This window comes from Mizuhopecten yessoensis, unplaced genomic scaffold (genome assembly GCF_002113885.1).
Source record: "Mizuhopecten yessoensis strain PY_sf001 unplaced genomic scaffold, ASM211388v2 scaffold8381, whole genome shotgun sequence".
In the NCBI taxonomy this organism is placed as follows: Eukaryota; Metazoa; Mollusca; class Bivalvia; order Pectinida; family Pectinidae; genus Mizuhopecten; species Mizuhopecten yessoensis.
In genome coordinates, this window is record NW_018407519.1 from 447,781 (window position 1) to 467,370 (window position 19,590).

General features: G+C 36.3%; 1 protein-coding gene across 2 annotated transcripts; it reads left to right on the forward strand.

The window, feature by feature from the left end:
* The first annotated feature begins 242 nt into the window (after window positions 1-242).
* On the forward strand, window positions 243-14,136 carry LOC110455801 (neurocalcin-delta B-like). 2 transcript variants are annotated; one of them, XM_021506182.1, is made up of 4 exons: window positions 243-489; window positions 2,888-2,956; window positions 10,731-11,114; window positions 12,895-14,136. In XM_021506182.1, the coding sequence occupies exons 3-4, from the start codon at window positions 10,755-10,757 to the stop codon at window positions 13,066-13,068; spliced, it is 534 nt and encodes a 177-aa protein (XP_021361857.1). In that variant the 5' UTR covers window positions 243-489; window positions 2,888-2,956; window positions 10,731-10,754; the 3' UTR covers window positions 13,069-14,136. The 2 variants fall into 2 exon arrangements, with proteins under 2 accessions (XP_021361857.1, XP_021361858.1); XM_021506183.1 differs by lacking the exon at window positions 2,888-2,956.
* The last annotated feature ends 5,454 nt before the right edge of the window (window positions 14,137-19,590 follow it).

Sequence of the window (19,590 nt, forward strand, 5' to 3'; positions counted from 1 at the left end):
TAGCTCTGTTTATTTGTATCAATTCCGCTTGTAGGGGTTCATTACGTAGCTTACGGTGTTGTGTCACACTATTGTTTCGAATATGTTTAACCACCTAATCCAATGTCACACGATATGAGCAGGTCTCCGTTCAATTTAAAATACGACTACTATGTACGAGTAAGTTCAGCTTGATTAAACCTGTATAGGTTCTTTAACGCATACCTAACAATTACCCAAACCGTACCCGACTTGTGGTTTGTATAATCTAAATCGTAGATACCTTGAATATCGACCGGGCTCCTAGTTGTCTTTTGTCCTTGGTCACGTGTTATTACTCGTTATTCACAGAGTATGGTGGTGTGGTAACACTTGTTATTGTTGAAGTCGATTTTACCACTAAGAACAAAATTGCGTCAACTGGGATAAGTCTGTTAAATTTGAAAGTTCTATCAGTCTAAGGAGATTTTAGCAGTTGTTTTAACATTCGAAACGCACCTATGTGACAAGGTAAGACTACGTTTTATTATCAGATCGTCGGCAAAACCTTGTGATTATTGTTAGTTCTACCCGGAAGCAAATTGTATTGAGACCACAACTGCATGATTATGCATTCTTACCTTTTACTTTTAGTAATATAAGAATCAAGTATTATCTATCTTACTGATCGATTCTTTAATGTTTGTTTATCGTTTCTATACTGAATGCTTTATCTTTGCATTTAATGATTATCGACAATCATTAATACATATAACACACCAATATTTATAATAAATATATATATCCCACCAATACTAATATATATCACAACTTATACATAGCACATCAACACTTATTCATAAAATACAAATACTATAAAGTACCAATACAATATTAATTATTAATACAACGATGCTATAAAAAACACCTATACTAATAAACAATAACCAAATACTATAACCAACTCAAATATATAACACATCAGGTTATAAACAACACCAATACTAATATACAATACACAGATACTATAACCAACTCAAATATATAACACATCTGGTTATAAACAACACCTATACTAATAAACAATAACCAGATACTATAACCAACTCAAATATATAACACATCAGGTTATAAACAACACCAATACTAATATACAATACACAGATACTATAACTAATACAAATATATAACACAATTGGTTATAAACAACATCAATACTAATATACAATACACAGATACTATAACCAACACAAATATATAACACATATGGTTATAAACAACACCAATACTAATATACAATACCTATGATACTTTAACCAACACAAATATATAACACAATCGGTTATAAATAACACTAATACTTATATACAATACACAGATACTATAACCAACTCAAATATATAACACATCAGGTTATAAACAACACCAATACTAATATACAATACACAGATACTATAACCAACACAAATATATAACACATCTGGTTATAAACAACACCAATACTAATATACAATACCTATGATACTTTAACCAACACAAATATATAACACAATTGGTTATAAATAACACTAATACTTATATACAATACACAGATACTATAACCAACTCAAATACATAACACATCTGGTTATAAACAACACCAATACTAATATACAATACACAGATACTATAACCAACACAGATATATAACACAATTGGTTATAAATAACACTATTACTTATATACAATACACAGATACTATAACCAACACAGATATATAACACAAATGGTTATAAATAACACTATTACTTATATACAATACACAGAAACTATAACCAACACAGATATATAACACATCTGGTTATAAACAACACAAATACTAATATACAATACACAGATACTATAACCAACTCAAATATATAACACATCTGGTTATAAACAACACCAATACATATATACAATACATAGCAACTATAACCAATACAACTATATAACACATGTGGTTATAAACAACACCAATACTTATATACAATACACAGATACTATAACCAACACAAAGATATAACACATCTGGTTATAAACAACACCGATACTAATATACAATACGCAGACACTATAACCAACTCAAATACATAACACATCTGGTTATAAACAACACCAATACATATATACAATACATAGCAACTATAACCAATACAACTATATGACACATGTGGTTATAAACAACACCAATACTTATATACAATACACAGATACTATAACCAACTCAAATATATACCACATCTGGTTATAAACAACACCGATTCTAATATACAATACACAGACACTATAACCAACTCAAATACATAACACATCTGGTTATAAACAACACCAATACTAATATACAATACACAGATACTATAACCAACACAAATATATAACATATCTGGTTATAAACAACACCGATACTAATATACAATACGCAGACACTATAACCAACTCAAATACATAACACATCTGGTTATAAACAACACCAATACTTATATACAATACACAGATAATATAACCAACACACATATATAACACATCTGGTTATAAACAACATCAATACTATATAACACATCTGGTTATAAACAACACCAATACTAACATACAATACACAGATACTATAACCAACACAGATATATTACACATCTGATTATAAACAACACCAATACTAATATACAATACACAGATAATATAACCAACACAAATATATAACACATATGATTATAAACAACACCGATACTAATATACAACACACCAATACTGTAAGCAACTCAAATACATACAATAATAACACACGAATATTTATGTGACGTTCATATTTGACATTGATATTCGACACGCTAATTAATACCTGGCCTGTTTTTGTAGACATTAATCTGTAGTGAAAAATCAGCCTGATTAAAATTGTGTTTTGTCTTCACAGGGTATCGTAGAGGTATAGCTAGTTATTGTTGAAGAACGAAGTTGCATCAACCGGATATAGAATTTGAAGGTTTGAAAACTTTATGAGTCTAATAAAGGAAATTGAGCATGTTTTTTATAATTACGATATACCTATGCATTGCGGTAATTACGTCACGTAATATGATTTTCACCTATCCTGTTTTTTCGATATCGTTAGTAGTACCCGGAAGTGAAGTGAACTTAACAATATTTGTTTGTTCATCCATATATTTGACTATTAAAGCCCACAGATTGCCAACGCAATGTATCTTACTACTGGGTGCTTGAATTTCCTTCAAGCATTTTTATTGTGCATACCACCTCTGGTGTATTGCCGCTGATAATATAAATTTATAACCTAAGCAAACACAACCCCCTTAAGTGTGATATAAAGCCGATCTATCAATGGCGTGTTGATTGTTAAAATATTGAAAATTTACACTCACATTGAAATGCATTTTCCATTTGCATTCATTATATTCATTGCATTCATTGCGTCGTTAAGGATCCACGCACCACGGCCTAAAACTGTTAATATGAATTTGTACCGGCGTGACTTTATCATAATAAGTCATTACTGAAAAGAATATCCTGTTGTACTTTTAAAACATTTTGTTTATTAAGAAAAGTATTTTGTCGGTAAAAATACATCGGGACCGAACCGGGATTCGCACTTTGAATCTCTGATTGTAATGATGTCGCTCTAACCAAATTAAATGAGATAGCTGATCGGTGGTTATTCCTACTTCAGTTCTACCCAAATTAAGCGGGTCTTATCATAATGATAGTACGTGTGAAAAAAACGTTAACTACTGTCCAATTCGTTAGTTTGTTGTATGCAATAGGATAGGGATCCTTAGTTCCCTAATACACATTACACAGTATCAACATATAGTATACCAATCGTCGTTTAGGAATGCCTTATTGATTTAAAGGTTTTAAAAAGGGGTACGTTTGTTTTATTAACGGATCAAGGAAAAGGCAAACAAACAGTAATGTGGGTATTGCTCTTCTATGTATATTAACAGCATTATACTCAGGTACTCATATTAAATCACTGTCAACATTTACACAAACAAAGATGCCTACAGTTGACAAATGGCTTAAATAACAGCATAAAATGCTGACGACTGGAATCATGCAACTTCCCCGTTACAAGAAATTTGTTTTGGTTTGTTAGACATACAGCTGTCTAGCGAGACTGACTACCAGTAAACTAGCTAGACTGACAACCAGTCTCCTAGCTAGACTGACTATCAGTCTCCTAGCTAGACTGACTACCAGTCCACTAGTTTGACTAAATACTAGTACCCTAGCTAGACTGACTACCAGTCCCCTAGCTAGACTGACTTCCAGTCCACTTGGTAGACGACTAACATTTCCCTAGCTTGACTAAATACTAGTCCCCTAGCTAGACTGACTACCAGTACACTAGCCTGACTGAATACTAGTCTCCTAACTAGGCTGATTACAAGTCATCTAGCTAGTCTGTCTAACAGTAAACTAGCTAGACTGACTATCAATAAATTAGCTAGATTGACTGCCAGTCCAATAGCTAGACTGACCACCAGTCCCCTAGCTAGACTGAATACTAGGCTCTTGCTAGACTGACCACCAGTCCCTTAACTAGACTGACTTCAAGTCTCCTAGCTAGACTGACTTCCAGCACCCTAGCTAGACTGACTACCAATCCACTAGCCTGACTGAATACTAGTCTCTTGATAGACTGACTACCAGTACCCTAGCTAGACTGACTACAAGTCCCCTAGCTATAGTGACTACCAGTACCCTCGCTAGACTGACCACCAGTCCCATAGCTAGACTGACTACCAGTCTCATAGCTAGACTCACTACCAGTCCACTAGCTAGACTGACCACCAGTCCCCTAATTAGACTGACTTCCAGTCTCCTAGCTAGACTGACTGCCAACACCCTAGCTAGACTGACTACCAGTCCCCTAGTTAGAGTGACTACCAGTTACACAACTAGACTGACTACCAGTCCCCTAGCTAGACTGAATACTAGTCCCTTGCTAGACTGACCACCAGTCCCCTAGCTAGACTTACTACCAGTCTCCTAGCTAGACTGACTACCAGTCCACTAGCTTGACTAAATACTAGTACCCTAGCTAGACTGACTACCAGTCCCCTAGCTAGACTGAATAACATTTTCCTAGCTTGGCTGAATACTAATCCCCTAGCTAGACTGACTACCAGTCCCCTGGCTAGACTGACTACCAGCTCCCCTAGGTAGACTGACTAACATTTCTCTAGCTAGACTGAATACTAGTCCTCTAGCTAGACTGACTGCCAGTCCCCTAGCTAGACTAAATTCCAGTCCACTTGGTAGACTGACTAACATTTCCCTAACCTGACTAAATACTAGTCCCCTATCTAGACTGACTACCAGTCCACTAGCCTAACTGAATACTAGGCTCTTGCTCGACTGACCACCAGTCCCCTAACTAGACTGACCACCAGTCCCCTAACTAGACTGACTTTAAGTCTCCTAGCTAAACTGACTCCCAGTACCCTAGCTAGACTGACTACAAGTCCCCTAGCTATAGTGACTACCAGTTACCTAGCTAGACTGACCACCAGTCCCCTAGCTAGACTGACTTCCAGTCCCCTAGCTAGACTGAATACTAGTCCCTTGCTAGACTGACCACCAGTCCCCTAGCTAGACTGAATATAAGTCCCTTGCTAGACTGACCATCAGTCCCCTAACCAGACTGACTTCCAGTCTCCTAGCTAGACTGACTGCCAGTCCCCTAGCTAGACTGAATACCAGTCACTTGCTTGACTGACCACCAGTCCACTAGCTAGACAGACTACCAGTCCACTAGCTTGACTAAATACTAGTACCCTAGCTAGACTGACTACCAGTCTCCTAGCTAGACTGAATACCAGTCACTTGCTTGACCGACCACCAGTCCACTAGCTAGACTGACTACCAGTCCACTAGCTTGACTAAATACTAGTACCCTAGCTAGACTGACTTCCAGTCCCCTAGCTAGACTGAATACAAGTCCCTTGCTAGACTGACCACCAGTCCCCTAGCTAGACTGAATATTAATCCCTTGCTAGAATGACCACCAGTCCCCTAGCTAGACTGATTACCAGTCTCCTAGCTAGTCTGACTCCCAGTCCACTAGCTAGACTGACTACCATTCTACTAGCCTGTCTAAATATTAGTACCCTAGACTGACTACCAGCTCCCCTAGGTAGACTGACTTCCAGTCCACTTGGTAGACTGACTAACATTTCCCTAACCTGACTAAATACTAGTCCCCTATCTAGACTGACTACCAGTCCACTAGCCTGACTGAATACTAGGCTCTTGCTCGACTGACCACCAGTCCCCTAACTAGACTGACTTTAAGTCTCCTAGCTAAACTGACTTCCAGGCCCCTAGCTAGACTGACTACAAGTCCCCAGTTACCTAACTAGACTGACCACCAGTCCCCTAGCTAGACTGACTACAAGTCCCCTAGCTATAGTGACTACCAGTTACCTAACCAGACTGACTTCAAGTCTCCTAGCTAGACTGACTCCCAGTACCCTAGTTAGACTGACAACCAGTCCACTAGCCTGACTGAATACTAGTCTATTGATAGACTGACTATCAGTACCCTAGCTAGACTGACTAACATTTCCATAGCTAGACTAAATACTAGTCCCCTAGCTAGACTGACTACCAGTACACTAGCCTGACTGAATACTCGTCTCCTAACTAGAATGATTACAAGTCATCTAGCTAGTCTGTCTAACAGTAAACTAGCTAGACTGACTACCAATAAATTAGCTAGACTGACTGCCAGTCCAATAGCTAGACTGACCACCAGTCCCCTAGCTAGACTGAATACTAGGCTCTTGCTAGACTGACCACCAGTCCCTTAACTAGACTGACTTCAAGTCTCCTAGCTAGACTGACTCCCAGCACCCTAGCTAGACTGACTACAAATCCACTAGCCTGACTGAATACTAGTCTCTTGATAGACTGACCACCAGTCCCCTAGCTAGACTGAATACTAGGCTCTTGCTAGACTGACCACCAGTCCCTTAACTAGACTGACTTCAAGTCTCCTAGCTAGACTGACTCCCAGCACCCTAGCTAGACTGACTACAAATCCACTAGCCTGACTGAATACTAGTCTCTTGATAGACTGACTACCAGTACCCTAGCTAGACTGAATACTAGTAACCTAACTAGATTGACTTCCAGTCCCCTAGCTAGACTGTCTACCAGTTACCTAACAAGACTGACCACCAGTCCCCTAGCTAGACTGAATACTAGTCCCTTGCTAGACCGACTACCAGTCTCCTAGCTAGACTGACTACCAGTCTCCTAGCTAGACTGACCACCAATACCCTAGCTTGACTGACTGCCAGTCTCCTAGCTAGACTGACTGCCAGTCCAATAGCTAGACTGACTACCAGTACCCTCGCTAGACTGACTACTAGACTGACTACCAGTCTCCTAGCTAGACTAACTACCAGTCCACTAGCTTGACTAAATACTAGTACCCTAGCTAGACTGACTTCCAGTCCCCTAGCTAGACTGAATACAAGTCTCTTGCTAGACTGACCACCAGTCCCCTAGCTAGACTGAATATTAGTCCCTTGATAGAATAACCACCAGTCCCCTAGCTAGACTGACTACCAGTCTCCTAGCTAGTCTGACTACCAGTCCACTAGCTAGACTGACTACCAGTCCACTAGCTTGACTAAATATTAGTACCCTAGCTAGACTGACTACCAGTCCCCTAGACAGACTGACTAACATTTTCCTAGCTTGACTGAATACTAGTCCCCTAGGTAGACTGACTACCAGTCCCCTGTCTAGACTGACTACCGGTCCCCTAGGTAGACTGACTAATATTTCCCTAGCTAGACTGAATACTAGTCCCCTAGCTAGACTGACTACCAGTACCCTAGCTAGACTGACTACCAGCTCCCCTAGGTAGACTGAATACTAGCCCCTTGCTAGACTGACCACAAGTCCCCTAACTAGTATAATTATTGCATAAAGAGTATGTATTACTGTATGTAGCTTATGTAGGTGTGTAGCGTATGGGTAACTGTGTGTAGGGTATGTATTATTGTATGTAGCGTACACATTACTATTTTTAGCGTATGTATGTAGCGTATCAATTACTGTATGTATTGTATGAATTACTGTACGAACGTATATATGCTACTCGTATTTTATTTAGGATCACCTATATTTTGAAAAGAAAACAGAAAGTTAGAAAGGATATTATATTTTCCTTCCTTACTGTTTTGGGCGAATATGTTAGCCTTCCAAATCAACGCTTTTCCACGTGTACACCCCTTTCAAAAGCTAAGCTAGGCTAAGTAAGGCGTTGTTGAACTTGTTAAGGAAATCAATTTGATGAATATTCTTTGCGTGTTTTTGTTTTAATATGGCACAGAATCGAACCAGACAACGGTTAAATGACGGTGAAATAAATAGGGGCTTCGGAATGTTGCAAGCTAGCATGTCTCAACGTCAGGTTGCATCAGACCTTGGGGTGTCTCAAAGTGTGGTGGCAAGAATGTGGAATCGTTTCCAAACTAACTGGAACCCTTCCACTCAGACACTTAGGAACCATCTCCATGAGGCTGGTTTAAGGTTCATGTAGACCAGCAATACGAGTTCCCTTAACTGCCCGCCATGTTAGGGACCGATTAGATTTGACTCAAGCTCACAGCACTTGGACTTCAGGAATGGGAACTGGTTCTTTTTACTGACAAGTCCAGATTCTGTAACGACTTCACCGACAGGCGCGTTAGAGTATGGAGACAACCTGGGGAGAGGTTCCAGACAGGTAACGTTGTAGAACATGACCGATATGGCGGACGTTCAGTGATGGTGTGGGGAGGCATAGGCCTCCGTGGGAGACTGACCTCCATGTCTTCCATTATGGTACCCTTACGGTTCGGATTTACTGCAATGACATCCTTGATGCCTATGTCAGACCCTACGCTGGTGCTATCGGCCCTGGCTTCATCCTTAAGGACGATAATGCTAGACCACATAGAGCAAGGGTGACTGAGCAGTATCTACAGCAAGAGACTATTCACCGAATAGATTGGCCAGCCCGCTCGCCGGATCTAAATCCCATCGAGCATGTGTGGGACATGCTGCAGACAGCTCTCTCTGCCAGAAATGTTCAACCAAGAACGCTCCAGGAGCTGGGAACAACTTTAGTAGCTGAGTGGAACGCTGTCCCACAAAACCGGATACGCGATCTCATTCGGGGCATGCGCAGACGTTGTGAAGCTGTAATTGATGCTTATGGCCGTCACAACTGATACTAAAACAGTTTCTGTTTATTTAGGATGAGTTTTGTTCAATTTCAGTTTTATAGTGAATACCTCGTTGTTACCAATTTTAACCCTTTTCCTGTGGCTCATTTTCCGACTGTAACTACGATAATTAAAAGAACAATCAATTTTTCATAAGTAATCTCAGTATAACAAAACAAAATATTCATTTTCACATATGCCCAAAAATAAAAGTGATCCTTCACAAAATGTGAGTAGTACATCTGTATATATTATGTAGCGTATAGACTATGTATGTAGCGAATGCAGTACTGTTAGAAGCGTATACATTACTATTCGTAGCGTGTGCATTACCTTATACAATTTATGTATTACAGTGAACGGCTTATGTATAACTTAAGATAGTTAGTAAATAACCGTACACACCGTGTTTTAACCCTATACGCATTACGTATATTTATCTGAACCCTGTACGTTAATAACCCAGTCCAATTTGAACATAACTCTGTACAGGGTATGTTCATAACCCGTTGCGGAGTATGTAAATAATACTGTTCGCGATTTAAAATAATCATTAAGACATGTTCTCTGTTAATGCCCGTGTGCAGACTATTTAAAATACCATGTAGAATGGATATTAATGACTCATTATGTGAACAATCTTGACCAGAGTATAAATACCCCCCCCCCCCCCCCCCCCCCCCCCCCCCNACCCTGTTATATGTGTAGATAAATATAACCTTGTGAGTTTTGGTTTGTGTTTTACGTACTATTAACATGCATGGTTTTGGTTGTGGAGGAACGCTAGAGTACCCAGATAAAACCCACAGATCTGCGACCAGTATCTGCCGACTGCCCCTGGTAGGCATCGAACAGTGGAGGGCTAGTGATCGTAGATGGTCAGAGGCCTTAACCAGCTGTCAACCAATGCGGCCCGAAATAGCATTGTACCCTGTATGCAAATAACCTATCTACAGTGTGTGGTAACCCTGTACATAATATAAAACTAGCCATGTACACAGTATGTAAATAATCTTGCACGGAGTATTAAAACCCTTGTCAATGGTATGTAACGTGTAGGTAGTATCAAAACGCCACATTGCACTTATTATGTAAATTATCCTGTATACAATACTGAGTCTTTTAATTAACAGGTAGAGTTTCAAGGACTGATTTCAGTGCATGTACATTTGTTACATACGTTCACATATACAGCATATCTGATTTAGTAGAATTTATTATTAAGATAAGAATTGTCAAGTTATGTGTTTTTTTATGTTGACAACTGTGAGCATGAGGCATTTTATAGGACGTTTTATTCATGAAATCATTATTTTGTTACTGTACATACTTTGCCAATACCATTATCAATACGTTTCAGTCTGTTAAATTTCAGTTTATTGCACACAACCTTGCACTCATTAATTGATATGAATTATAAAGTCTTCCTATATTTAAGTATGATTTCACGTTTTTCGTATAACATTGAATTAACATAACTATTCCTTTAACACGGGTTCTCTATCATTTCAGATCGAGCCATATTGACAAGGCATCATGGGGAACAGTGTCAACGTAGCAGGCCTAGCAGAGGAATTCCAAGTATCGCAGGAGGAAATTGTAGAATTGAAGAGGATTTACAAAGAAAACTGTGGAGGAAGTCGTTTTTTGTCTCGAGATAAATTCCGAAAGGTGTACAATAAAGTATTTCCTGGAGATGCATCATCGTTTGCTGACATCATGTTCAATAAATTTGACACAGACGGTGACGGCAAGGTTGACATGAGAGAGTTTATTGTAGGCCTACTGATGAGCGACGCAAAAAACGTAGATCAGAAAATAAAGTTTGCATTCGAAATGTACGATATCGATAAATCCGGAACAATATCTCGGGATGAAGTTATACAGATATCACAGGTAAGCTCCACACATATCATAACGAATCAGAGGTGAGTTTCGCATACAGATATCACAGGTAAGCTTCGCATCCATTATAAAGAATCAGAGGTAAGCTTCGCATACAGATATCACATGTAAGCTCCACACACATTATAAAGAATCATAGGTAAGCTTCGCATATTTATTTCATACTTACTAATAAATACGTTGTTTTTTTTTGTATATGCGATACGACACAATTGCTCTTACCCATATCAGCCCTCGCCGTATCACACCTCAAAACCCGTATCAGCCCGCAAAAATCAGCCCGCAAAACCTGTATCACACCTCTTTTGGAATTTTTTCGTTTTTCAATATTTCAAAAGAAAAATAGCTTAAGATAGTAGTTTTATTAGTAAGTATGTAATAAACAGAATAAAACATGTCTTTTTCCATTTCACACCAAGCATCAACCCTCGACCAATATCAGCCCTCGGGCCTTCGCCCTTGTGCTGATATTTCAGTCTCGGGTTGATAATGGGTGTGATATGGAAAAAGGCATGTTTCATTCTCTATCTAATACTGATACAATGGTTAAGTTTAGAAGGGTTTAAAGATAAGCTCCACATACTTTATAACGAATAGGAGGTTAGCTTCGCGTACAGATATCATAGGTAAGTTTATACGGGTTTAAAGATAAGCTCCACATACTTTATAACGAATCGGAGGGTAGCTTCGCGTACAGATATCATAGGTAAGTTTATACGGGTTTAAAGATAAGCTCCAAATATTTTATAACGAATCGGAGGGTAGCTTCGCGTACAGATATCATAGGTAAGTTTATACGGGTTTAAAGATAAGCTCCACATGTTTTATAACGAATAGGAGGTTAGCTTCGCGTACAGATATCATAGGTAAGTTTATACGGGTTTAAAGATACGCTCCAAATACTTTATAACGAATCGGAGGGTAGCTTCGCGTACAGATATCCCAGGTAAGTTTATAAGGGTTTAAAGATAAGCTCCATATACTTCATAATGTTTAACGATAAGCTCCATATACTTTAAAGCGTTTAAAGATAAGCCCCGTACACTTCATAAGGTTTAAAGATAAGCCCCGTACACTTCATAAGGTTTACAGATAAACTCCATATACTTCATAAGGTTTAAAGATAAGCTCCATATACTTTATAACGTTTAACGATAAGCCCCACAAACTGGTTTAACGACTTTATAACGAATCAGAGGTAAGCGTTACACAATTTATAAGATTAACAGGTGTGCACTATATAATGATATCACAGGTAGGTTTTATGTTTATTTATAGTTTACTTAGTGTCCTGTATCAAAGGATTGATCGAGGCTAAGGTCGATGTCGCTTATGTCTGTATATCGTAGAAAACAAGTAAAGCTTCATACAATAGCAGTTACTTTAAAGTAAAACTAAATATGGACTGTTCAGACAGGCTTATTTGGACAGCCAGGTAAGTTATACCTGTAAAACTATATTTAAGGATTGCAACAATAGAAATGCCCCACATATATAACAAAGATGAAATTTCTACTTTCACACCTATTCACATTTATTATGTACGGTAGGAAATGCGTATACTTGTGTGTGTATAGTTACATGTCTGCCCTTTACAAACTAGGATATTTAAAACTAGTGTAAATATTGGCAATGAATTTGTATGCACTAGTTTTCGTCTGCCTTCTATCATACGTTTGAGATGTAATTGTAAACGTGTTTATAATGCTACCAACAAAACGTCTTTGTGTTTTTCTCAAGGAACTTGATTGTGTATTTTTTTCCTACGCAGGCCTACTCGCGGATGTATAATACAGATGACGGACCTACGGTCGCTGACAGGTTGTTTAGGTTTATGGACAAGAATGATGACGACGAAATTTCGTTCGAAGAATTCGATGAAGCAGCACGTAACAACAAAGAAATCCTTAACCTCCTTTTCCCCAGACCCCCGGAGCCTGTGTAACAAAGAAATCATTAACCTCCTTTTCCTCAGACCACCGGAGCCTGTGTAACAAAGAAATCCTTAACCTCATTTTCCCCAGACCCCCGGAGCCTGTGTAACAAAGACATATTTAACCTCCTTTTCCCCAGACCCCCGGAGCCTGTGTAACAAAGAAATCCTTCACCTCCTTTTCCCCAGACCCCCGGAGCCTGTATAACAAAGAAATCCTTAACCTCCTTTTCCCCAGACCCCCGGGGCCTGTGTAACAACAAAGAAATCCTAAACCTCATTTTCCCCAGACCCCCGGAGGGGGTGTTCTCGTTTCCCCCACTTTTTATATAACAAAGGAAAATGTTGATTTAGGAAGACCATGGCAAACCAATTATAGTCTGTTTTATACTTACCCCACAGGTAACTTACCTGTGTAAAAGTTACCTGTGCGACTTGTAGCTTTGTTGGGTAAAAATAGGGTTTTAATACTTTTTTGAGGTTTAAATATCTTTATATGTAATCGATATATTTGTATACTTATACATATGTAGAGTTTACAGTCAAATATTTACATTACACTTTTAAACAGATAATATAGAATATAACAGAACTACATAAGAGTTCACAATATATTACAGTTTTAAAATACATTACCAATATTCACATATTAAGAATAGTAAAGTTTAATAATAGCAATCTCAAATTGACCCCCTCAAATGTATATCATATCTCCAATTTAAAGTCCAAGTCCAACAGCCAAGAGGCAGATGTTGTTATCTATCCCAAATGTAAGAGATGTTATCTTTATTTGATACTTATATATCATGTATTGTGAATTACGGGTGTGAAGTATGGAGTTACAGTCCTGCACCGCAGATTGAAAATATACATTTATTATTTTTGAAAACCGTATTGGGTGTCAGGAAAACAGTAAATAATGCCATGTTTTATTTTGAACTTGGTCGTTACGCTTTGCATATACAGCGTAGGATTTCTATTGTAAAGTACTGTCTGCAAATATTAAAGACTAATAACTGTATTTTGAGGGCCTGTTACGATGAACTTTTAGAGCTTTATAACAGGAAACCAAATTGTAAAGCAAATTGGGTTTATCATCTGAGACGTGATTTGTGTACGTTGGGTTTTGGAGATGTGTGGTTGGCACAATGTGTACCAAATGAGAAATCTTTTTTATTATTATATATACAACGCATAAAGGATAGTTTTATTCAGGAAATGAGAAACATATTCGAGACATCTTCAAAATGTTTGTTGTATAAACACATTGTTGACCGTTTTGATCTACAATGGTATTTTACAAAACCGCTATTTAGAAAAAATAAATGTATTCTTGCGAAATATAGATTGCAAGCACATAACCTTAATATAGAGAGAGGTAGATATAATGCAGTGCCTCGAAACCAGAGATTGTGTACTTTATGTGATCTTGGAGATGTCGAGGATGAGTTTCATTTCATTCTTATGTGTCCTGTGTTTTTAGAATTAAGAGTATCGTATATCAAGCCATATTATCGTATTCGTCCTTCTGTGTTTAAATTAATAGAGCTACTGTCTAGCAAAAATTTTAAACTTATTAGAAATTTAAGTAAGTACTTGATTCAGGCAACTGTTAAGAGAAGTCGTATATTATGAAATATAAGCTGTATCAAATTCTTGCTATAAACGTTTTGTTACTGTATAATGCGATTGAGATCTATGTCTTTTATTTCACAATAAGTTATAATCTCATTTCATTATATAATATATAGTACTCGTTCTACCTTCATGTTGAGGTTGTATGATTGACTTTGAAGTTTTGTTATTTCCTAGAAATTTGATTAGATTAAGGCTTTATTTGTATTATTTCATAAACAACTAAATTATGCAACTAAATTAGGCTTCATAAGAGTCCGCTAAGTTACCTTAGGAAAACCTTAAAGTTCCCCCAAACTGATGACAATTTCATAATTTATAAATATTATGTATTGAATCTATTGCATATGTTCTCGGCCATTGTACAAGATATTTGTTAAGTATTTATCTATATGTATATTTCTGTACGCCTATATGCAATGTGCATTTGGTAATGAATTGAATTGAATTAGCATAGGCCGTGATCACTTTTAGCTCACATGGATGGAAATGATAGCTTGGATAATTATAGATGTTCAATGATTTTTATGATAGTTATAAGATACTTATAACATCTAGTAATTTTGATTAATTAACTGATTAATTAGCTGTTAAACATCACACTCTTAGTCACACATTACATTCTTACATTTTGTACAAGGTAATGTAGGCATCTTATTAAATGTTACAATAATAAAGATTATTTAATAAATAGTTATATTAATATTTTTAAAGTTCCAGAAAATGAAATAACACATTTCATCTTATCATCTTATCAGCAGCACAAGGACTACAAAATGGATATATATAATACTGAATATATATATTTATATATATGATTAATATTTAAATAATTTTAACATTTATCATTACAAATCTGAAAAAACTTATATAATGTTTTTTTTAATTAAATATGATAAAACACCACCTTAGATAGAAGTTTTAATAAAAATTTCTAGGAAATAACAAAACTTCAAACCACAGGTAACAACACAGGTAAACACAGGTAAAAGCACAGGTAAGTACTGCCCATACTACTTAGAAACAGACTATAATCCTTCTAACAACATTATTCCCCCCATGTTATTTTAAAAAGTGGGGGAAACGAGAACAAGCCCCCCGGAGCCTGTGTAACAACAAAGAAATCCTAAACCTCCTTTTCCCCAGATCCCCGGAGCCTGTGTAACATTGGAGTTTTATTACCGTAATTATAAGTCATTAGGAAATAAGGGGGAAAACTACACATGTTAGTGAAATACTTACACAGACGCGTCAGAACATGTCAACAATGCGTAAGCTTTGCATGCAAAATGTCGTGTTTTGTAAGTGTAAAACTGATACTAGTGGTGATCAAGTTGTCAGTGCTTGAAGTATTCAAAGCACATTGACGGTTTTCAAATGTGTTGTTTTTCTTTGGTGCAAGCAATCACACTTACTTGACTCAATACTCACATTTATTTGTAAAAGTGTTAGTTTATGTCTTTTTGTCAATACCTTGTTTTTCAGGTTGAATAATAGGCTAATTACGTAGAATTATTTATTTTTCAATCTTAACATATATGTCATTGCTTTCGAACATACCAAAACGTCAAAGCCTTCATTCATTTCATTAGTTTTTTCGGCCTCAAAAGATTTCAATATTGTAGCTAATTAAATAGGTTACTTAGACAAAAAGACAAAATTAACCTGATTTTGATTTTATAATATACCGACAATCTACATATATTGTACATTATGTTCTTGTATATAACATAGACTTTGGTTTGCTGTCATATTTACGTAATCATGTGAATGCTCTCTAACTAGAGACTTGTATTTATCGCTCACTGGATCTACTATTTGTCTCATTCAAAATGTAAGTTTGAACATTCTTATTTTTCAAATGACATTTGATATAGCTTCTATTCTAGCTAGATAAAATCAAATATGATTCAAAACTGCACAGGAGGTTCCTTATCGGGCCTTATCTACTGGTCCTAAATCACCTAGCAAATACCTCCACATGTACATGTATGAGAGTCTGCGTGGCTGAATGTAACTATTCTGTTTTTCGTCAGGATCGTGATTTCAACAGCATTTTTATCTATAGTGTCACCTCACTTGAATGTTCCATAGCAGACACAGTGACCTGCCTCCAACCAAGTTTTGAGAACACGAGAAATACTCTTTCTCTGAAAAGCCATGCTGCAACAAATATGGGAACCGAACCCTGGTCGTCTGCACGAAACACTTGAGTGTTGCTGCGAAACTCACCTTATAGCTTTATTGTTTAGCGACAAGGCTGGATGTCCTGCTTTTTGTCGTGCAAGCATGTAATAGTGTTACTTGTCCGTTAACAGTGTCCCCTTTTCGGCGTTAGCAATACACACAGTATTTACATTTTGTAACTGTCATGTTTAGTGGTTATACTAGAAAATAGCAACGGAATAGAACAATCGAACTTATAATAATTAATATCTAGTTTGTAACGTTCGACACATCATCGAGAATATCGGCAGCTTAATTGTAGTTGTTATTCTAAGCCATACTCTTCATAAGGCAGAAAGTTAAACATTTCTTTATAATACAATGTGGCTTTTATTCAGTGCGAGCAAACAAGGAAACCCATATCAAGTATTTATCCACGCATAACGCATATGATTGTAATGAAACAAGTAACAATGGAGTGACATCGTTAGTTCAAGGTGTGAGCTTAATATGCCTTAGTTTTCTTTGTCTGTTTCTACTTCATGTTTTCAACAAAATGCATTACTAGTATTTCACGACGATACGGTATTACATCACCAAAAGAGCTTCAAACTAACTTTTATTTGTATTAAAGAGGACATGTTTGTATGCCTAAATTTTAATCACATGGTTGGGGTTTTACATACAATAGAGACAAATTTATAAAATGAATAAAAAAAATATCATATACATGTGTATTGTAAGATTAGACTCGGACACACTCGTAATTGCACACATATACACGTTTGCAAAGGTTACAGTGTGCCAACCATGAATTAAACTCTATAGCTGTTTTGTTCTTCTTTGACACATTTGAGATGCTAGAGCCAAAAAGGTGACACTTAATAACAATTTATTGATATTAATCATTTATTGTAATACTATCAATACAATCTCGTTCTATTTTAGTGTAGTAAGACTAGACTTACTCAAGTTTAAACTGTAAAGAATGACACAGATCTGGCTGTGACTGGACTTAACATTGCTTTGGTATCGGTTGAAATTAAAAAAATATATTCAATTTTCAGCCATCAGAGATTGAGTTTGTATCTAGTCCCACACCCAATTATAATGTATCATATTACATTTAACATAATCACGTTCCTTACCAAACAGCTTTAACTATAACATATATGACTAATTAAATGTTTTCATAAACATCTGTATACATTTTGATAGGGTTGTTTTTTAAGATAGCTAAGATGTTAACATGCTTGCAATGATTATATTATGGTTTGTTCTTTGTATAGCTCATTATATTGCTCAACATACCTCGGCGTGACAAGGTAGGGGAGACAACCCGGTTTACTCTCTATATATATATATCGACCACATAAGTACAAGGAGTAATAGCATATTTTGATTTAAGTTGGCAAACAAATGTCCTGAAAGACAACAGGGACAGACAAACCTTACTTGTTTACTATTAAACTAAAGGAATCTTTGCTGACAGCTTATTGTAAATTTTATCACGGAAACACAATTAATATAAATCAAAGATAGTTTTTTACATTTGTATACATTTTAATTTTCCTTTAAAATCATTAACAGTTAAATACTTTGCAAACAGGCCACTGTTTTACGTCAAACAAAGTGTGATTTTTCAAGTCAAAATTTGAACTAGTTTTGAAAACGTTTGAAGTGATACTTATTACACATCTGATTTTGAGAATTTAGAGCGTTCTTAATCTTAAGTGAATTTGTGATTCTGTGACCAGTTAGATTATATTGTAGCTCTTTATGTTCCTAATTGATATCACATCAATATGTAGTTATATAAGATATATACTTTTTCATTTCTTTCAAACATGTTTTATTGACACTGATTAGTCAAAGTTCTTACAGTTTACTAGGCCTTCCCAAATCTATACTTTAAAATATGAAAACAAAATTATTTATGGTAGCTCATTTAATAACTATATAATATATCTTAAAAAATATGGGATACATCTCATATCATGTATGGTATATATTAAATAAGATATGTAAGACATCTAATATAAATCAGACGTTGCTATTTTATATAAGATATGTTATCCATTATATAAGATATGTTATACATTATATAAGATATGTAATACATAATATAAGATATGTAATACATACATAAATGGTCGTATACAATTATAAGACATACATGATCGACATCGCCAATTTTGTTTGTCATAATGTTCTTTGAGTTTATAGTTGCCTTATGTAGTATATGTTGATATTCGTATATTTGAATGACAGAATGGATCCCAGTGTGGTTTGAACCAGTAGTTTTATATAATACATGAATCTCAGAGTATTGTTGCAGTTGTAGACTTCCGGTTTATTGTGGTCCGTAACGGATCCTATTTTGAAAATCATAGTACAATTTCAATGAATCTGGATGTTGGGCTGATTAAATTCATGTCAAATATCACCTGGTCTTTGATTTGCATTCTTTATGTAACACGATACTACTCACTATCCATGTATCCCCACATCACCACTGTACAATGCATGTACTTCCTTATAAATAACAATCAACAAAACTGAAACTATGTTTATAAGAGCGCAGCTTTCTATTCTCTGATACAAGTATGAACAAACGCTCAAACGGCCTTTATTCCTAAAAACATGCACTTAGAAGTAATGATCGCCTTGGGTTTATACAGAAACAAAATTGTGGTGTGAGGCTACTGTAATTTGTGGGAGCTACACATAAGC